The following is a 23009-nucleotide window of genomic DNA, read 5'->3' as shown; positions in this document are numbered from 1 at the left end:
ACACACACACACACAAACCCATACACAGAAAAAGAGACGCACAAAGATCCACTGTTTAAGCCAAAAAGAGCGGGTGGGGTGAGCTATGTAGTAAACGCCATCAATGCCCGAACGAAGCATTTTGTTTTGCAGCAGAGTTTGTATAAGCGGGTAAACTCAGAACCGGTTTCAATTTTCAGGGTCTCATCGGCAGACTCAGACCAGTTAAATAAGTGGTGCGAGATAGTCAGATTTTATAGCAAAGAGCTCTGTATAATGTGGGGCCAATTTGAAGATGGAGTTACCATAGAGGAGGGCCACAGCAGTTATTTCCGGGAACAACAAAGTCAAAATAAAGTGACAGATTGGCAGCCTTGGAGACGGGGGTGGAAATTCCTCATTACTATGTCAGGGCTGGTCTCTTAACACAATGGTAACTTCTCCACAAGGTGGACCTCGTTGTTTCGACCTGAAAGGAAATTAGGTTTTGTACCTCGGTAACAATGAGTTTTTCCAGTCAATTATACTGTCCCCTCATCTTCTTATTATTATATAACTAGCTTTATTACCCGGCTTCGCCCGAGATTTGGATTCTTGTCTTGGATTAATACACAGCCTATGCGGAGGGTGGGGGGGATGCGTGACGTCAGCAGGCACACTACGTAACGCTGCCGCATGCGGGTGACATGACAGATGTGACGTCACAGCTCACTTGCCGTTCGAAATATATGCATTATTGCGCCCCCACCCCCCACAAAATACAAAAGTCTATTTTATACTTTCTGCATTGTATACAGTCTGGAAGCTACCCACATGGCAAATTTCAAGTTTGTGTTTCAATGGTAAGCCAGGTGAGAACTCACCAGACCAGGATAGAGTCTCATGCCCCACCTAAAAGAATCTCACGAGAGACATTCAGACTGAGGACATCACTAAGACAATGGAGGTCCTGGAGCTCTTCTCTGAGATTGTCCCGGACTGCGAGCGCAGCATCTCCCACAACCTCATCTCCCACTGCTCCCATGTTGGAGGAGTACCGTAGGATGCACTCGTGCATAGCATACATAATACTTACTGATGTCATGATAAGTTATTATTAAAATTTCTGAAATAATGTTTACCATCTGTATTATTAGCACGATCACCGATACCTCAATGAAGCCCTATGTTGCTCATACGAAATAAATGAAGCAGTAGTGAACGCATCCCCATATATAAAACGGAATAATGACCCCTTTAAGCGCCAATTTGATTTGCACTCACTTATCTAGGAACGCATCTCGAGCACTACGCGAAGTCTACCTGTACTAACAACATGCCGTAGGGCAATTGGACGTGCAAAAAAAGCTCTTTGAGAGCGGGTAACCACTCCCATCACCTGACCTAACCCAACCTTTACACATAACACCTCACCAACTTGAGCAGAGCACAAGGTCCAGAGTAGAAGTACACAAGCGCAAACAGAAATACACAGCAGAAAATAGCACAAGGACAGCCTGGAGTAGAGTAATCGGAGAGGAGGCATCCACCTCCTCTCCCCACCCTCTCGACGAGCACGAAGAAACCCCTCGCGCTGCACTCCCCGTGAGGAGACGTGGAAATGGACAATAACCCGAAACAAAAAGAGGCGTATTCGGTGCCAATCCCTTACCCTCCATATTTTTAGGAGCAAGGTCTCCTGAGGAGAAACTTGACGTGGGGATGGATGGGTAGGGATTCCACAGTGGACGGTGGCATTAACTGGAAAACAAGTTTTTACCGAGGTACATTTTTATTCCGTAACAATGTCGCCGTCCACTGGTCTTGTTATTCTATAAAGTTAGCAACACGTGCAAAAGCTGGTGCGCCGCTGGAGGGGCAGGGTTTCCCTACAAGACTGCCGCCAAAACCGCCCTGCGAAATGTGGCGTCCTGAGAGGAGACTGCATCCAAGCATCCAATTGATAATGCCAAGAAAGTGTGTGGGGCGACTTCCACTCGGCCATCTTGCAGGTTGCCTCCAACGGTTGGCAATGCTGTGCCACACTCCCTCAGCCGCACGGACAGCCTAACCGTCAAGGCTGGTTTGACCCCTAGAGCTTGGCCGATGAAGACAGACAGCTGCGGTGTACAGTGATACCTCGGTTCACGAACGTTTCGGTTCACGAACGTTTCGGTTCACGAACAACTCGGTTCACGAACAGAAAATTTCATAAAAATATGCTCCGGTTCACGAACTCCGCTTCGGTTCACGAACAGGAGCCGCGGCCATTTTTATGCTAATTCCAGGCTGTCACATGGTCGTGACTTCCTGTAGGAAGATTGTGGAGAGAAGCAGAGACACAGAAAGAAGTACTGTGGGTACTGTGAAGACACTATCAGTGACTTTTTGATTTTTGGTGTGCTTTTTAGCACATACAGTACTGTACTGTACTACTGTACTGTACAATACTGTACTTACTGTATTGTACAGTTCACCCGTTTGAGTGCTTACTGTCTCCCACCCGCCTCCCACCTGCCTTCCTCCATGCCAGAAGTCATCTCAAGCAAGGTTAGTGTTCTCTCTTTATACATTACTATACTGTACAGTACTACAGTAATGTGTATTGTCATTTGTTTCATATTTTTGTGCTTCAAAAACCAAAAAAAAAGGTCTGAACAGATTAACCGGATTTACATTGAACTCTATGGGAAAATGTGCCTCGGTTCACGACCAATTCGGTTCACGACCAGAGTCAGTTCACGAATTAAGTTCGTGAACCGAGGTATCACTGTATCTCGTTGGTTGGCCGTTCTCAGTAGCTAAGACTTCAGGACTCTGGCAACATCTAGGGATGTGGAGCACCCTCTACTTCTTGAAAGCGTAGGGTGCCGAGCACAGGGTTGGCAAGATGGAACTCCTGTTGATGGTGAAAAGCAGACGCCACCTTCGACAAGAATTGAGGCGATTTCGTCAAAACCATCTTATACGGCTGAAAAACAATATATGGGAGGGTGAGCTAATAAGGTGTGTAAGGCCCCAAAACTCCATGCTGATGTAATAGCTACTAAAAAAAAGGTTTCCCAGGGTTAGGGGTTTGGACGTTGTAACCATCGGCTCAAACAGCAGCCTCGTGAGGGAATCGAACACCAGGCACAGTAGCGCCCGGTTGCATCAGCAACCGGGGTTGCATCAGCAACCGGGCGCTACAGCCAGGCTAACGACATCGCCCTCAGGAGCCGAGAGAGGACAGGGGCTGCCCCTGTGCTCTCTAGGCTCCGCAGTTCAGCTTCTCATGAGAGGCCGAGATCACGGCTAGGTCGAACTTCATGAATGCTGTCAAGCGCCTACACTAACAAACCGCTTCTGGAGGTGGCTCACTATAACCGAAAGACCACAGGTTAGAGGGTCTAGATGCGCTGAGACACACCAATGCGCGAAGGCGTTCCAGTGCGAGGCGTATACCCTGATCATGGGACGGCTCCTGGATTTTAACAGCAGCATCTGACACTTGGTCGGAGAACCTCTTATCCACTCAACATCCAGGCAGTCAATTGTAAATGCTCCCTCATAGTCCTTGGGCCAGACCAGATATCGGTACCACCCAAGGTGGCAAAACTTCAATGGTGCCATTTCATTTGTTACACCAACAGAAGTAAAATAATACGTGATAACCTTTCCAAATGAGCAGCTGTTTAATGTTCCTAGCAGGAAACCTGTTTTTGCACCTATTGCAATCACGCCTATTTGCCCGGACATTGCAAATAAAAGAAATAAAGAATTTACAAAATGAATATTTGTCCCTAAGGCATGTATTTTATACATATTCTTGCATGTATTCACGCTCGTTCTTCAATTCCAGTGACTTAGTTAAGTCTGGAATAGATTGGCGCGATCTCTTTTCCTTCTGTTTCTGCAGCTTGTTTGCTCATGATCAGTTAGTGGCAGGTGAGGCAAGAACTGGTGGTTCTCTATTATTTCTGTTTAGTAAAGATATCTGAAGTGCTAACTTTACCCTCAATGTATTGTTAATGTACCTGTTAAGATTATTAGTTAAGGCCAGCTACTACAGGCAACAATAATGATTTTTTGTTCAGTTTGTCTATTGATATTTTTTTATATTTTGCTTCTATAAATTGCAAATTTTCATAACATGCACACAATTATTACCAATAACAAAGTTATAATAACAAAGTTATTGGTATTGCTAATAATTTTGTGCATGTTATGAAATATGATTAAAATCATAAAAACTAACCATTTCTATTTTACAAATAGTTAGTTTTTACGATTTTATACAAACTTCGCCAAGTAAACAAAGCCTTAAATTAGCGTTTTTTAGTGTCTTTCATCGCAATTTGTCTCTGCATTTTAAGAAATACCCGAGTTGAATTGCATATCATTGAAAAGCTTATTCTCTGGAGCAGATGTCTAGCTTAGCCATATACGGCTACTTACTTTGCTGTCATGGCAATAAGAAGGGGAACACAAGTATAACTCTCAAATCTCATTGCTGCTAGTGTAATAAGAGAGTGCCATCTCCTGCATTATTGTGGGGGTTTAATTTACAGACTGATACAGTCCAGGGATTATCCATAGTAGGGTTTCTATCTGGGGGAAAGGTGATTGGGCGGATCTAGCAGTGAAGCCTCGTTGGGTTGCACTCCCTCGTCGGAGGCCGCTCTCCTTTTCTACAGTTACATGCTAATCTCTTACATTAACATCATGCTAATCTCTTACATTAACTTAGCCACTTCCGTGCCCTCGTCGAGGAGGCCGCTTTCCTATCTTACAGTTACATGCTAATTTCTCACATTAACATCACTAGCCATGGCCACTTCTTTATGACCCTTGGGCTACACCCATTTCAAACCTTTTAAAACCGTCTGCCTCAGCAGCAGACCATGCTTTCCCACCTGATGACGGACGCTTGTGTTGCGCCCGAAACGTCGTTATTTATTATACCTACGTGACTTTACCGAAAGAACCAAAGAGTATAGTCCCTTACCTCACTATGGTATTACTTATTATCCTGTTTTTTCATTATGTATTGAAACCAATAAAGACCAGTTTGTGACCTAACTGGCTTTGGTCTAGGTAGTTTTTCAGTAATAATGCCCATTTCATCGTCCCGGACGCCTATCATAGGGTATGGGTATAAAAGTCATGGTAACTACAACTAAGCTGCCACTCCGCAAAGGTTATCATATCAGAATATGTCCCACACACATGGAGGATTACAAAAATCATTACTAGACTTTGCCACCTCAGATGGTACCAATAAGTTATTTTTTTTGGTCTGTGCCCATGGACCATCACACCCTTATTGTAGCACTAGCCTACGTTACATGTACTTACGTGGTGCAGAGATGAAAGTAAGGGGTACTGGGTAGAGGTTGGAGTAAGTCAAGTGGCGGGGGTGGAGATCTGCCCCCAAAGAGCCTTTTCTGCACTTATTCCGTGGCCCTGCAGGAATTTGCTTATATGTATTTAATAAGAACCTGGTGCATGGTGAAATTGTAATGGAAAGGAATGATGGCCCGAGTCAACCCATGCCCAGGATTTTTACTTTTTGTTGTGAGACAAGCGCTCCGCCCTCGCACGACAGGGACTGAGGTGATGGTCCCTGACATTTTAAACCAGCCCCTCATTAAGGGATGGCTCTCTGAAGGAATATATAATCAGCACAGCTTTTGCAAACATCACCGACTCACACCGTCACAGACTCACCTGCGTGACCTTTCACCACAAAACATGACCGCCGCTGCCACAAATCCTCAATGAGTTACATCAAGTCAATGGACTCGGCGATTTTGCAAAAAAATACAATCTGTAACACCATGGAGTACAGGTATCCATTGATTTAGAAATGTTCGTACAATATTTTGCGTTATCATGGACACTTTTCGATGAATGTAATCAAATTTCTGTGTAAACGAAATTGAATGTGGCATGCGCCATGAGATGAAATAAGAAGCACCCGGGAGGCTGCGCCATACATCTGTAATGCCATAAGAGGGGGAGGCGCTGCTGGGGGCTCTGGGACCCTAGACAGATAAGCCCTCGGCGCCAGGCGCTAGGATCCCAGGCACCCCAGACAGTTAAGCCCCTTGGCGCCACCAACGGGGGGGCTGTGTGTGCTCTGTGGGATATCTGGGGGCGCATACAACCCCACCCCTCATTGGGGACGAGGCATAAAAGGGCAGCTCCCTGGCCGATCGGGGCCAGTCGCAGCTCAAGACCCAAGACCCGCCAGCCAGCCAGCCAGCTTAGGACCCTGGACCCCCTCGTCCCGCTTGTCCTTGTAAGGGCCAGTGGTGGGACTCTGGGACTCCCGGCTCTACGTCCTTGTAAGGGCGAGTTCAGACCCGCACCTTGGCTGGGTCGGGTCAGGTAGCCTCCCCTAGGGTAATTGTAGCCAGAGGACCCCAGAGCGTAGCCAGAGTGTACCTAGGCTGTGTACCTAGGCTGTGTACCTAGGCTGTAACAGAGTATCAGAACTGTTTGAGTGTTGTATTGTAATAAAGAAGTTACCTCTACAAGTGTCTCCGGAACCTATTACACATCTGCGACAGCGTCACGGTGTCCCTGCAGTGCAACAGTAATGCCTCCACATCACCTCAGTTATTCCAACATGTAGACCTTTTGATGAGTTCCCTGAAAAGGTAAATAATTTTTGCTTTCAATTATCATGCAATTGTTTTGACATTTATGTTCTTCATTATTATTTTTGTATTGTGAAAAGTAAAATAAGTGTATATTTTAAGGTTACGAGGATAGCTGAAATGACTGGCCGAAACACATTCCTAATTTTTGTATTAAATTCATTTAGGAAATTTCGTTTCATGCGTGTTTTTTAAAGAAGTCATCCCTTTCATAAATCGAGGGATAGCTGCAGTTGACTCACTCAGAAGGTTCTCAATTAAAATCCTGTTTGGGGTGGGTGGTCCACATCATCCCCTCAGGGTTCACAAAATGGGTCCCCCACTATGTGCTCAGGACCAACCACAGAGACGAGCATTGCTCCGCTCTGGTTTGAGTGGGAACAAAGACCCCCTGACTGCGATACGAATCTAGACCACGTGGAATGGTGGTTTATAATCCATACCATTAAAGATTTGTTCGTGTCAATTAATTGACTAGCAGTGACTGCACCAAGCTGAACAACGTCAGCGGTAAGCAGATAGCAACATCCTTTACACGGCTCTGCCATGGCGGTGGTGTCTGAGTCATAGTTTATTAAACGAGGCGGGCAGCCTGGGCGTAGATTTGATTTTCACGTCTCGTCTTTCCCATGACTCGGCACACACAAGCCTGGGTTTTGTGTTTGCGTAGTAGTTCCAACACAAGCAGGGCATACAGAAAACATGTAGAGACAGACGCTTCTCAATGTCTGCATCTGTATAATTTGAAAAGCCCTTCTTATTCTGTCAGAAAAATATTCGTTGCACAAGGTCCTGCTGCGGACGTCTGCCAAATTATTTTTCAAGTGCTTATTTTTAAGTTTAAAGGAATATCCTTAGTTACAAGAGGTGAAACGTGCAAATACTATTGCACGAAAAAATCCACCCGAAGCCTACTTGCGGTGCTGCCTCCTTAGAGGACCACCTCACTGCCCTGCATACCACACACCACCATAACCAGTGTGTGTTCCACAAACCTCATTTCCAAACCACGCTTTCTTCTCTCACATGGCTTGGATGGCCGTAAGACTTCAGAGGCCACACACATAGTCTCTAGTTCTTGTGTTGAAGTAACTATTAATTCACACCAACGTTCGGTGAATAAACGAGTAAATAATGAGGATTAAACCATTTTTCTGACTAACAAGAGCAGACGGTCTCTGCTCATAAAAGAATTATGTCATAAAACAGCAGTGGTATGGTCATTTAATTTCGGCAGAAACCGCTTTTCCCACAAATTAATTAGGCCCCAGGTGGCTCGAAAGCAACGTTGATTTTGCTCGCTGCCTGAAAAAGGTGGCAACTGCCTTTCTGCAAACACAAATTAAGCCCCATATGGCCAGAAATAAGCGAATTGACAATTTTTTGGCCAAGTGTCAGTGGAAACTGCCATAATGACAAATGAAGCACGCACATGTTAATGCGAGACCTGGTTATTCTGTTTTCACCATGGAAGGCGCATGCAGCTGGGGTTCAGGATGGATATTACAAAATCGCACAGTTACACCTTTGTGTCATATGCATGAGCAAGAGCCTTTTCACGTCGTTTATATTTAATTGCCAGTTTCGCGCAACGGGCATCATTAATTCCTGAAAATAAAACCCTGGTCTCCAAAGGATTAAAGATTGCAAATTGGAGACACGAAGGAAAAATATTTATGTTTGCGCTAAAGAGTTGCCAAGAGTTGGCACACGCACGCAAAGCTCATGGGAAATTTGTGAGCACAGCACTTACGTGTATCGGCCGTGACATTAGCTGACCTGGGAAACTGGAATGAGTGCAGAGAGAGAATTGTCGCATTATATTCTCATAAACCCCGAGGCAATGGGAATGGAAATTAGTGACATTCAATGGCTCAATTGTGGAACAACTGAAAGTGACACAGAAATACTGAGTTTTCCGTCCGTCCCAAGGTGGCAGAAAAAGCCCTTCGTCACTGCCTAACACTTGCAAAATGCATGTTTTGTTTGGCTCTGCAGGCATGAAGGAAAACGCAATCTGTGGGACCTGAGCGGCACTGACATTCCCATAACATTTTATAGACTGCAGTAGGGGTGTTATTTAGCAGCTTCCACCCTCGTGCAAAACAGCTGTCTGAATAACACAAAACACATGCAGAGCATGAAAACCCACAAAGTGCAAATGAGAAAAACACCGGCTACATTACAAAATAAAAATCCTCCAGCTGAAAAACTAAAGGATGATGAAGAGCACATTAAATGATAATTATGGCCATAATTGCCATAATTTAGAAAAGAGCTTGCACCACAGATGCCCTGTGTGCAAATCCTGGCAGACACCCACAGCTGAGCCATGGGGTAGCGTGTGTGGTTGATCCCAACCCACCCACTGTCAACACAGAAAATAATAATTAACCATTGTATACACTTTGCTTCTCACATACAATGGATCTTCCCAGCTGTGGGTGCATCATGGGTAGATACACTGAGACTCACTGGCAGAAGGCCCATCGGAGGCCCCATCAGCTCACGGCGCCATGGATCCTTCTGAATTGTCCCCTACTTTCTGAGTCACATCAATTCTGGCCGATACCACAATAAAACCTCCTCTTCCTCTCTCACACTCCTCACCACCCTCCCCATCACCCACCTCTGCTCCACCTCTACTGGAGATGCCGAACCACACAGTGGAGAGACGATGTTGCCGGTGCTTAGGGGCAGGGCCTGGGCCCTCAAACATCTAAAATTGATCGGAAATCTGAGCAATCCCACCCAGCGCTTCCGAGCCTGGGCAAGCTCAGCTGACGTCACCACTGAGCCACAACAGGGCAAGCACGGTCGGCAGATTCAGGCACAACTGGTTTATGGTAAAAACCTAAGTCTCATATACACGGGTGTATATATGCACACATTACATACAGGTGTATCCTGATGGACAGACATTCGACTTATGAGGATTAGTTATTACATTTGTCATGAATGTACACCTATTTTTCGGCATAGGTCTCGTTTGTTTTGTTCTTATGGTTTGTCTTTTTAATATACTAAATAATAATTTATGGGTGGGAAAAAAAATTGAAATACCTATAAATAAATGCATGTTTTGTCTTATGTCCGTGCGTGCGTTTTATACAGTTCCAGACCCTTTGCATGGCCACTGAGTTATAGCCTCGCCCCTGGTTTACAATCCAAGCCCCAGGGTTAAAACTACTGTATGCTCCACCATGATTTAAAGTGTCCTGTAGCTACTGTACCCCCCCCAACACCTCACACCAACAGTATGTAGTCAGTTAATTCGTCAACAGTATCTGTTTTAATTATCTAAATTATAATTCTCCATAAGTGTGCATGAAAATATCTCGGGTATGTTGAAAAGTGTTATTTTTAGTAGGTTTTGGGTCAGTACATATTTTCTAACGAAAGGATCTGTAGGTTATACGAGTTCTTTGTGCGAGACTACGTTGATACAGACCGATTTTTCACTTTCAGGTTTTCAAGGACGCTAAACAAACACATATCGAGGTACGCTCCTACACATGTATAACTCGCTTTACTACACGACACTCTTTGTTATGTGGGGTAGTACAGCTGGGGGGGGGGTGCGTGACGTTAGCAGGCACACAGCGTGACGCTACCGCATGCGGGTGACATGACAGATGTGACATCACCGCTCACTTGCCGTGCAAAATATATCCATTATTGCGCCGCCCCCACCAAAAAACATAAAAGTACATTTTTATACTTTCTGCATTGTGTGCCAAATTTCAAGTTTGTTGCATGTCGGGAAGTATGCTAAACATTTCGAACAGACACACATTCACGAATTTCCCTTTTTTATATATATCGATGTAACAGATTCTGAGGTGAACAACAAAAGTACAAAGTCTGGGACTCTTTTAAACCCCAACTTTGTGCGAGGGGAATGCCAGATCGGAAGAGAGGAAGTGGGAGTTAAAATTTGTTTCTGTCTCTTTAGGTCGGTGTCTCCGGGTCCTCCGGGTTTTCTCTGCATATTTAGAATCAACATGCGTTTAGAGTAATTCGGATGCTATAAATATCCACACGATAAAACACATCGTTGAGCTATCATTTGTGACCAGGTCGCTTCTGACAATGAGCGCTGTGGGCCCTTACCTGGTAAAATAAAAATAGTTTCGTTTATAGCTTAGTCTGCCTCCATAACTCTGGTCTCTTCATCGATGACTCTCTGTGTATCCGTCTCGTCTGTACTCCCCGTCTGTCTCCCCTGTCTCGCTCTCTATGTCCGTGCCTTCCACCCGGTTCTCTCTTCACGAGTCTGCCTCTCTCTCCGTGTACCCCCTGCCTCCAGGGGCGCCTCTTTCCAGGTCTCCACAGGGCTCCACTCCATGTTATAGTCAATGGGCTGTAATGGCAATTATCAGTATAAACACAAAGGTTTCTCATTTAGCCTCATAGCGTTGACAGGTGCTATTAGCGAGCGCCTATTAAGGCAGGCACGGAAAGTGAGAGGGCAGGTGGTGTGGTCAGTACCACGCCCACTGGCCATTCATGGTCTCCTCCCCAGTGTGGACACCAAGCCAGACGCTGCTCATGTGTGGCCGAGTCAACCTATGAAGGCGCAGGTCAGGTTCATAAACCACATGTCACCGATGTGCATGGCTGGGAACGAAACGCAGGCTGCCAGAAAAGCAGCAGGGACACTGCATCACTGCCTCTGGGCTGCGTGCATCTACACAAACCCAGCAGCAGTGGGATTTACAAACCCTGGAGGTTATCTAATCTGGCTGATGTGTTTTTTTTATCGAGTATTTGTTCTGTTGTAATCATTCATTTATAATGTTTACCGAGCCTCCAGGTCAGCAGCCTACTTGCTGCATTGCCTTCTACAGACACAGGATTGCTGCTCTGCCAGTGGGTTTCATAGCAGACGTCATAGTTACTTTCATCACTACGCAATTCATAAACCTGTCTTCAACTTGGCCGGATAAACTAAACCTATAAAAAACAGCTGCTTGTGCTTATTTACGAGGAAAAGTTCAACTGCATTATACAACCGGATGTTGGCGTCCAAGGGGAAGAGCCAAAGCCAGATTGCGGGATAGAGCAAGTGCAGAACCCTGGAGGTTGGACATCAACATTGTAAAAACTGTAGATCCTCACGTAAGCGAGGCTGGCGAGGAGTGGTGGCATCCGTGAGATTGCTCACCATTACCTCTTGACCATGAGATAACGTTTAGAACACTTTCACACCGTGGAACTGGATTGTTCATCTTTCATTGGCCAATGTTTGCATTACGTGTCCAGCCGACTGGCTTTGTGGTAAGAGCCTGTCCACCTGCAATTTGAAAGTTGCAAGTTCAGGCCATCCCCGACTTACAAACATCGCACTTATGAACGAGCTTCCATTTGCTAACAGAACCATGCCACTGTTTACAGTGCTACATGCAAATGTACAATATTTCTTATTATTTACGAGTTTATCTATGCTTCCCATTTTTGTTGAACCATAAACACATATTATAACACTGACTGCATGTGAATTGAAATAGTGTGTTGTGTTCCGACTCACGAACGGGTCTCAGGAAAGGAACCCGTTCGTGAGGGACTTCCTGTACTGTACAAATCTCAAATCAGGGATCAGCTTGGTCCATCATCCCTCCAGCTTCATCAAAATTAATTCCCTTTGTGCAAAATCAAGAGTGGTCATCTTATGGAGAGCAGTTTTTACCATAGGAAAGAAGAATTTCCACCAGTGGCTATGGGCTGCCAAACGAACATGAGCATCATTCCACACGCTTCCAAACCTTTGTTCCGCTGTATGTTAGACTCGCGCTTTTGTTGGCTTTGTGAACGTACTAAATATGCTGCATCTAAAAATGATGCAGCCGCCCACCTAAACCTATAAATAAACAAAAGCCCCAAAAATACTTTGCCTGCTCTCCTGGAGGAGGCGTGACGTGCACACGTTTCCCAAGTGAGCACGGCAGCGTTGGCTCAGCCAAGCTTGCGATTAGGTTTTGTTTCTCTGATATTTTTCGGAAAAAAGAGAACTACGATGTAAGAACAGCTCATTCTGGATTGCAGATGCCATGAGAATCATGGGAGGTGAATGACTATTTTAAAAACGGTTAAATTAACCAAACGGGTACTGTATACACAAATTGAATCGAATGGGGAGGTGCTGCGTGTGGCAACACGCGGCTTATAACCTGGAGATTGCCAGTTCAAATCCCAGCCCTCCTGAGCTGATCAAATAGGTACCACGTTGACAAAATAAAGCCATGGTAGTGCCACTTCCCAGTCAGGTCAGCGTGTTATCTGGCAATTCTGCACACATGCAGAAGGCGAGATACATCAATGTCCGTTATTCAACAAAAGTACGCAGTCGTTACATAGGGAAGACTATCAACTCGCAGAATGCAGTTGTGGAGAACCTGGTGGTGATAGAGGAATGACATCCACAGCAGAAATCGCACCATAGAGGACAACTCTGAGGAGCTGGAGGGATGAGACAAGCATATGCATCTCGTCAGTGGGACTGCAATAATGACAACTCGCGGACATTAATCCAGCAGTGGATAGATCATGGCTGATCATGATGATTCTTCACATTTGGCATATGGGTTATTAAAGTGTCCACTCAAACACAGTGGTACTGAGCTAGTGGTATACATTCCATATCCCTACTGTAGGTGCCAGTTCCCCCTTAAACAATCACTCTTTCTTACAGTGATACTAAATAGGGAGGATGAGAGGCAAAGTCGACCCTGACCAGGATTTGAACGCTTGTCGCTGGCTGTTATACAGCACTACCCGGCTAGAAGCACTCCTTACGTTAGATCAACACATTCTTTGGCAAAGACAGGCGGTAGAAATTCGAGCAAGCCTCCCTTAATTAGCTTTCATTTCCTCCTCTCTCACTGGGGTCCAACTTTAATGCGAAAACCATTCACGGGCAAAAAAAATAAGCCTGAATTTTTTTTTTAAATAGTCAATCAGTGAACCGAATATTTTGGCTGCAAGACCCAAGATTTTGTTTGCCATTATCAACTCACCAATAGTCACAGTTTCCTGTATGAAGAATTACATCTGTGGCTTCCGGCCCAAGAACATGTTTCCGAAAGTCGGTGAAGGAGATGGTTGGTATTTTCGGTTGGCAGTGCTGGGTCACTCAAGTCTGACAGTGGAGTGGGGGGGGCTATGAGCAACGCGACTTGGTAAACCGACATTTTCAGTACGCAGTTAGATTTAAAAATGTAAACCCGATTACAGTGCGCACAGCCTCGTGCCGTCATGTGCGGGGATGACGCTGGAAGATCTCTTCTTGAGCCTGAGTCGGTATTTATTTTAACCAACACACTAGTTCGCGCTTGTTTAGCCAACTGAAAGTGTAGTTCGCCATCCAAAGCAAATCAACAGTTTTATGTCGTCTAACTTGGGTCGCCTGCTGTATATTTGGAGTTTGCATGTTATCCCCTTGGTCGTGTAGATTTATCTCTGGGTCCTCTGGGTTTTCCCTCTACATTTAGAATCATGCGTGTAGAGTGTTTGGCTGTAATACATTTTTAAACGATAAGCCACTTCGTTGAGCTATCATTTATGGCCAGGTTGCTTCTGAAAAAGAGCTATATGGCTCAGTAGGCCTTACCTGGTAATATAAAGATAGTTTAGTTTTCTCTTATTAGTTTAGTGTGGAACAGAGCTACTACCAGAATAATTTCAATTGCCCCCTTATCCACACTGTATAGCACATCACACCATGTGCTGTGACGCACGTTAGCTGCATAGAAATAACCTGTGTGTAGAAGTAGTATTGTTACTCTTATTTGTTTTCTGCCTGCAAGAATATTTGCCTCAAGCGATTATCTTCCTTTACAAAGTGTCAGAGTGGGTGTGGAGCAGGCTTCATGCAAGGCAACATAATACATTGCAAATCTCAGAGCTACATGTCAAACTCAAAAGTGAACTTTGAGATGCTGCTCACCAATCGTATCTGTTGAGTCAGCAGTGACAATTCCATATTCCCATGGTGGGAATCCTGTCACTCCATAGGGAAAATCAGTATTAACGTACATTACGATTGGTTTAAGTTGTGTAATGAGAGAGCGGCACCTGGGGGGTTACAGGAGACATCTGCATGGTCATCGCTGGGTAACCGGTATCCAACCTGGAGTAGGGATTCGATCTAGGCCAAAGGTAACGGGCGGAGCTACGGGGAATATACGGGAACCATCCAGAATGTTCCACCAGGGGGTGTGGTGGTAGGCGGAGCTCAGCTCCGCCGGGAGGCATATAAGCGGAGGCAGGAGAGGACTCGGGGTCGGTGTGGGAAGCCTCGGGTCCGGACTGCATCGCCGCTCTACCTCTCCTCGCCAACGACCACGTGGCGAACCTCCAGCGAAGCAGCATCTCCTCCTTTTCATCTCCTCCGGGCACGCCGCCAGCCAGCGGCGTGAACGGAGAGAGAGAGTGAGGCGTGCCGCGGCAGCGGACAGAAACGGATCGTCAAGGCAGCGGGGGAAGCAAGAGAACTACCGAGAGAGAGAGCGCAGAGCTGTACAGACACTGTTAAATAAAAGACACCAGTCCAGAGTCGTCATGGAAGTCCTTTATTACAGTTGGATTGATCCCAGAGGAGTGACGGGCTCAATCAACCCAAGACGGTGATCAAACGCAACTGTGTGCAGGTCTCTGGGCTTCACCGCGTCACTGGGTCCAGGCACCGGCCACATCACCATGACGTTGATTCGCCCACGACTACAGATTCTTAAGTTCACGGCACACACAATCGAATCGTGCACATGCAAATCAATAATTTACGATTCACGCACATGACATGCTCATGTTAGATTTAGAATTGAATAGAAAAAACACGATTAACTTGGTGAAAAAGGCGGAGACAAACTAAGAATTTATTCTTAAATGAAACTGCAACCGCAAACCGTAACAATATTGGTGGATGGGCAAGTGGTGGGAGGATGGTTGTAAAAACGTGACCATCGCCATTGCAAGGTCTCAGAGCCCCCTCCCACTCACCCATAAACACGTCAATTGAATGTGGAATAACGGGGCCCAGAACCCGTCACAAACAAACCATGAAACGAACAGAGAGAGACATCGCTCACACCACCCAGCAACACTCCTCCGAGAAATAAATCCTTCGAAACCTAGAACAAATGACGTCTCTGTGGTGTTCTGTTCTCCCTCACACTATTCAAACCACAGCACAACATTATGGGAAAGAGGAACCAGAAAATGCGGTTTGCCTGCCAAACGTGCTGGATGTTGGCCGGGCACGTGGGGCGAGCTTGGCTAGAAGGGACGACTCCTACGAGGCCGCAAGCACAGGTGTGCACGCACGAGTTCCATGTTGGCTCAGGGCCGCGAGCACACGCAGAGACGTGGGTGGTGGTGCCCGCCACAGCTCGGGTCCACAGCCATGGCAAGTGACTACCGCGTGAGCTCCCAACACCCACAGCCTGGACCTTCGTGACCTTCACACCATAACCTCATTGGCACTGGGGTAATTTCGATATATAATCAATCTCTGATTAATGACTAATCAACATTTTATAAGCATCTTAACTGTGTTTTTTTAATCCAATCCAATTACAATACTTTATTGTATTTCAGTACATTATTCAAGTTAGCAAAGATTCATTTATTCTGGGTGAAGCATTGGCACAAGTTTTGTCCACGCACTATGAGCCCAATAACCTGAATTTTATTTCTGGCTATGGCTAACATCATTGGGAAATTATGTTATTGCTTTGAACACTATAATCATTAGCATCACTGGCCAATATAAGGTACAAAATAAATAAGCAGACAATTCATGTTTTTTCCCCCATTAACCAACCCCTGGAATGCCATAATTTCAGCAGCATTAGTTCAATACAATGCTATAACCAATGCTGACGAACTGATCAATGAAGGATATTGATTACATAGTTATATTCTTCACAACACTTTTGATCATTTGTATCATGTATTATACAATTGTGTCAAACTAGGAGCCATTTCTGAAAGAGGGTCCCTCTTTCCTTATACCACCTGGCAGTTGACCAGCATTAGCGCAACTGTTCATGAGACACTCCAGGTATCCCTCGATTTACGAACGTTTGGTTTACAAAATTTCGCGTTTACGCAATTCCAAAATTATGGACATTTTTCGATTAATGAAGTCGAATATTCCACGTAATCAAAACATCATACAGCACGTGCCACGAAATCAAACAAGAGCCACTCGGGAGGCTGAGTCATCCATCCACTACTGGGCATCTGTGAAAAAGAGCTTTGTGGTTTATCAGATTCCTTCTGCAGTCTAAATAAAGATTCAGATTTGTGATAGCGTCACGGTGTCCCTGCAGTGAAACAGCAATGCCTCCACATCACCTTTCCAGTCATTCCAATTTGCAAACCTTTTGGTGAGGTCCCTGAAAATGGGAGTCATTTTTGCTTAAAATAAATTATTATTCAATCGTTTGTTATTTTTATTTGTATTGTGAAAAGTGATCTAGGTGTACATTTTTAGGTTACAATGATTTACGAAATGTCGTTTTGAGCGTGTTTTTTGAAGAACGCATCCCTTTCGTAAATCGAGGGATACCTGTTTGTCGAAACTGGCCCCAGGGTTTGCTTGCGTTGAACCCAAAGCTGCTTAAATAATGCACTCCTCCAAAGGGCAAGCGGCTGATAGGATGTGTAACAAATACTTTTATTTATGTGCAGCAACAGATACACGGCGAAGACGTATTGTCTGCTTATCTATTTAGTGATGATTTTAATCTGATTTGGCCTCAGAAATGGGAGCAACTATGCTTTGGCTGTTGGCTTTGCATTGTGATCTGTATGCATTGGCAACCGCTGTCCTGACACATGAATTAAACATGCCGACCAGCAGGCAGACTGTCAATTTCCTATTTCATTACCTCAAACGGTATTAAGTAATGGTTTTGCGTTTCATTGGTCTGTAAAAATGAATCCAGATATCGGCTTAAATCAAAACAGAATCACAAACCCAAACGAGTCATCGAAAAAAACTAGTCATTTTATATTCCCTTTAAATCTCTATAAAATAATAAAAAAATACTGCAATTCTTCAAATGTTTCTCAACCAATCATGAATCATTTTTAGTTTTTCTTCCACAAAATGCCAGCGCCCAATCCGTTTTTACAGAACTGGCGATGGAAATTATAGCATGAGCAAATGTTATTTACAAGCCGCCACCACCACCCGCGTTGGTCGCAGAGCTGCGGCATCTATTAATATCACGTCTTACTTCCTCTACCTGCATAAATGTGATACAGTGCTTGGACATAACTCTTACTGCACCCGTGTAGTAAATGTAACTACTTTATGGAACACTGTACAGTGCTGGCAAGTACCCAGTCTTATCACGATTATTTGAATAATCACTTTTGTTATACTGTACTCGTTCACCCAGAAACGCCTCTCAGAGGCTCAAGATACTTTTTCAGGAGTCCTGCCGACTTTTTGCAGTATTGCTATGTGTAATACCAACCGAGTAATTTTCAGTGAATTTTCCAGCACGAGGATGTTTGGCTCATGCCAGTTTCATTGCATGGCTTTGTTTGTCTTATCACTGGGGCGGCACCGATCTCTGTGGAATTCCCCGAATCACTTGGACATTTCACGATCCTATGGCAGCAGGGGCCAACCTCTGCATCGGGGGGCCACTGGTGAATCTTCACGAAATGGTGCAGCATTCATTTTACTAACTGGGGGAGAGGGATGTTGTGGGGAGGCAATTCCTGACCAGGACGTCAACTCACGACGTTCAGGGTGAATCAAGCAGTCTCACCGCAAGCACCACCCGGCCAGACTCATAACCACACTTAGCCACGTATAAACACGGAGGAATGAAGATTCATTTTGGCATTTATATTGCATATACAAAAGTCACTTTAAATCTTTTATCGCAGATAAATTCACTCGGGTCTTTGTTTTTGCATTTGGAAAATTTGGTCAAATAATTTCAAAAGAAGTCTGGATTGTTTTAGATTTTAAAAAATCTTCGCATAGAACAAGATGAAGACACTTATCCGTGCCCCTTTATCCACTCCTATTATGCCTTCCCCCAAAGCGGTCAACTGAAACTCCTATTATCCCGATGGAATAAAACCTTGGTCATTTGGACTTGAATAAAATGTTTCTCTTACTTCTAAATGGAAGCCCGGTGATTAAGGCTTTCCCTGATGAATGCAGGAACACCGCTATTTGTCAGTGTTTACAGCACGCTTATGAACTCGACTATTGCGTCTGTAGTTCAATATTTTAATATCCGTTTACCAAAAAAGTTTCACCCACCACTCGTGTAAATATATGAACAAGTATGTATATTATATTATTATTTAATGTACGTGTTACTCACATGTTTTCTGTTAGCTTAAGACGTCTAGGGGAAAGAGTCCAAACGGAAAGTATGGATTTTGTTAAGCCTGGCTCTGAGTCACAGACCCGACTCTCGAGATACAGAAACCTTCCGTCCATTACTCACGCATAACGTGCATGTGTACACGTTCACAGTACTTGTTGGCTTACTGATTCAACACATACATATAGATCACACAACCGTGACTACGCTGTACTGCCCAATACGAAGTGAATGTAGATTATGTGAGCACAAGACAATAGACGCCACTAATAACATCATGTATCCCATGAACACACCACACATATTACCATATAAATCTCCATTAACAGTTTAACAATCTGAGTCAATGCCATGTGAAAATAGAATCTACCGCCCTACATGGCACCGGGGCCTATCATCCCAATGGGGTCAATATGAGAACCACTTTCTGGCGACGACAACGGTGGTTGTCCTATGGATGACACTCACCCCCACCATAGGAACATGGAGTTTCCACCACTGGCTCAGGGCTGTAAAGCGGAGATGAGCACGGCTTCAGTTGCTTACTTGAGCAGGGCATACTTTTGAATGTTGACACAGACCTACATGGGGCGCTATCGCACCACAGTGCTCTAATTTATATACAGTACCGATCAATGTACTTCCAAGACCCTGAGGCCAGGGAGTGATATCGCTGCCTCTTGCGCGCTGTACTGCCGGTGACATAGCCCAGCAATCGCGTGTTCTCTGATTGTCGCAGAGGTTCGTGGTTCTAGACCGACAGGCCCACCTGGTTACTTTCGCGGTGTGTATTAATCGTGAACCACTCCGCCGTTATGCTTCATAGTGGGCGGTACAGATCCTGAGACGTAAATCGAAAAATAGCGAGCCATCGAGCACCTAAGCCATAATCCAAATCTTGCCAAATGTTGTCAAATTTTAAACATGACAATTGGGAATACCCATAGCAACATCGTCCCCTGCTATTAAATTACAGTAGCCCCTGTTCCTTCGCGATAGCCTCACGCTATCAGAACGGCGCAAATACCAGCAAATGCACTAAACTCGTATCGCTGATATTAAGACCGCCCATAGCTCCAGTCACACTGAGGGCAGAGGAGCTGAGGAAATCATGGGGAGCCAGGAGAAAGGATGAGGCTCTCATCCCGGTCAATTGGCACAGCACGGGAGAAGAGGCGTCCTCCCCCCACAGCGTGAGGGGAAGGCAGGCCGGTGTGAGGACATTCGTCTTTATCGGGCGGCCACGCCACCGCGTGCGACTGATTGCGCCTCTGAGTAATGAGCTGCAACAGTGGCGCGATGGGGCTCCCGAGGGCACGGCTTCTTATGCGGGAGGCCTTTGGTAATGCAGAGGCCACGCTTCATCGCTTTTCCAGATAAAAACAAAGATCCCCCGATAGGCCTTTAACGCCAGACTCTTTGGGGTCAGTGTTGTTAACGAGCACCTATTAAGGTCGGCACAGCACACGAGGGGGTGGGTGGCTAGCACCACAGCGCTGTTTACACACCGCGCTAGGTACGAATTTAAGGCTGATTTGGCCGACGGGAATCCCAGGATCTGGTTGAAATACCAGATTAATACACACACACACGCAGTCTCGCATCTCCAGCACAAGGACGTGTAGATGAAAACACTGCATCGTGTTGAAACCACTGTCCCAATGATGATTACGTCGCTAGAGCATCAATGGCGAGTGGATATCAGTAAAATAGGTCTGGACCAGGGTGGTGAACGAGCAAAACCCCCCATGACCGACACGGGGTAGCGAGGCCTTCATCCAGCAGTGGATTCACAAGTCTATAAATCACTAGCCTTTTGACCGTCCAAAGCACGGGTGTATTTCAGTAAATCTGAGACTTGCAAGCAATAAGCAAACCGCGACGTGATATTTATTGCATCAATTGACGTGCAATTTGTAAGGCCGCGGTGACACAGACTCGTTTAATTTAAAGGTTCATCATGACGTCCTTTTTACTTCGATGTCTCAACAGCGTGACGGAGATCGCGTGACGTGAGGGTTCTTGCCTTTGTCGTGAGGGCTGTAAAACTTCAAATCGAGATTGAGGGTTGTGAGTTGACGCCGAGGGGGGGGGGGAGGCGTCTCGCCCCATGTGGAGTGACGTCACCCGCTAATTATTATCAATGGCGGGGGGGGGGGTCATTTGGAAGACGTCACCACTTCACGATTGTAGGGGGCTGTTCCATGTGGAGTGACGTCACCTGCTCATGATTATTAATGAGGGGGGGGGGTCCATGTGGAGTGACGTCACCTGTTCATGATTATTAATGAGGGGGGCTGGCCAACGTGGAGTGAAGTCACGCGCGGGACACACATTCTTGGCTCATTATATTAGTAAATTATAGTAGTACATTCTAATTATATTTGTACCGGGCGAGAGACCACGGAGGATCGGGCTCGCTATCGAAATATAGTCCCCAGAATAAGGGTCTCTGCCCGAAACGTTGAGAACTTGTGTTTCAATGGGGCGGTGCTCTTCTCCTTTGGCGGCCCTTAAGGTTGGCCATTCTTCGTTCCTGTGGCAGGGACGAGTTTCCCTACAAGGCCCTCTGTAAGACAACCACTGTGACCTGTGCATCACTCTCCGACACCACGTTAAGGGGTTAAATGAACGGCTGGTCTCATCAACCATGATCAATCCACTGCTAGACGAGGGCCTCGCTGCCAAGCTCACCGCGCACCTGCGCATGCCCCGATCTAATCGCTCCATCCGCTCGGATGGTCGTCCTCACTCTTTTGGCTGCCACTTAAGCATTTCTGACCATCGTCCATTCTCCCTTCAGCAGCCGTGGCGTGTCCGCTCAAGGCCACTTCTCTGAATAATGTGGACGATGTAAATGACCCGTGTAGGAGCTCTAGTGAATGTGTTCCTCTCTCGGTCTCAGTGTAATCGTAAGGCTGCTGCTGGGGGCTGCTGCTGCCCCGGGTCCTCTCACCTGGCAAACCGCAGTCGGCGCAGCACTCGTTCCCCGGCCTCCGGAGCAGCTCGTGCAGGGACTTTTTATTTCTCTCGCGGTCGGCCATCGGAGTCTCCCCACCACCTCCACCCAGCACCAACAGCAGCACCAACAGCAGCTACAGCAGCAGTTCCGGCAACAACAGCAGCACTGGGCAGGACCGAGCTGGGTTCTGGCTCGAACCGACCCGAGGCAGCTCCGTGACTGATTTCAGTCGCTGCCGCCCGGACTCCGGCGGAGCCGAGCTGCGTTCCCCTCAGCGGCAGGAGGAGGAGGAGTCACGGGCCGGAGGGGCCGGCGAGAAAAACCCCGACCCGCCCCGCTCTGGGCCCCGACTCGCGCCGCCGCCACCGCCACGGGGAGCGCCGAGCGAGAAGCGCGTGGGGGCCACGGAGCCCGCCAGCCGCGTGTACAGTGCGGGGGGCGCGCGCTCGACGACGGTCAGCAGGGCGTGGGGGCGGGGCTCCGGCGCGTCCTGAATATTCATCAGCAGAGCGGCGCTGATTGGGCAGCCGCTCATGAATATTAACTCCGAGGGTGGGGAGGAGGCTGTGAGGGCACGTGCGCTTTGTGATTGGCTTAGGGCAGTGATGGCATCCACGTGCTCTTTAATATTAATTAAAAGGGCGGGGCTTTACACAACACCTCATGAATATTAAGCAGCAGACGGGGCGTGAGCGCACGAGCTCGTGAATATTACCCACGGCTATCGCGACCAATATCCATGATAATAATGAACACGTTCCTTCGGAGTGGGCAGGCAGGAACTTGGTTGGACAGCGCATTCGTGCACGACAGACAACTATGCACGACAGACAGACAAATAATCCCTGGTGGGCAGTGTGGAACTTGTTGTTCCTACCTCTATAAAAGATAACTTGACTTGAGGTAGCCAGGCAGCCAGCCAGGTAGCCAGCCCCCTTAACTATCGGCCCCTCCCCCTTGCTTAGGCCCCTCCCCTTACCCCACCTCCCTTAGGCCCCTCCCCTTACCTCCCCCTTCCTTAGGCCCCTCCCCTGACCCTCCTTCCTTAGGCACCTCCCCTCTCTGTACCCGGTAGTAGGTCTCCAC

General features: G+C 46.4%; 1 protein-coding gene across 4 annotated transcripts in view; it reads right to left on the bottom strand.

Moving 5' to 3' along the window:
* Positions 1-22331, bottom strand: part of ADAP2 (ArfGAP with dual PH domains 2) — a 50170-nt gene extending 27839 nt beyond the window's left edge. For all 4 annotated transcript variants that reach the window (XM_078872983.1, XM_078872985.1, XM_078872984.1 and 1 more), the window contains exon 1: positions 21918-22331. In XM_078872983.1, coding sequence (XP_078729109.1) covers positions 21918-22005 — 88 coding nt within the window. In that variant the 5' untranslated portion in view covers positions 22006-22331. The remainder of the gene's footprint in view (positions 1-21917) is intronic.
* Positions 22332-23009: the final 678 nt, after the last annotated feature.

The sequence above is a fragment of the Lampetra fluviatilis genome, chromosome 35 (genome assembly GCF_964198595.1).
Source record: "Lampetra fluviatilis chromosome 35, kcLamFluv1.1, whole genome shotgun sequence".
Classification (NCBI taxonomy): Eukaryota; Metazoa; Chordata; class Hyperoartia; order Petromyzontiformes; family Petromyzontidae; genus Lampetra; species Lampetra fluviatilis.
The sequence above is the reverse complement of the archived record's forward strand: the minus strand, read 5'-3'. Positions and strand labels throughout refer to the sequence as shown.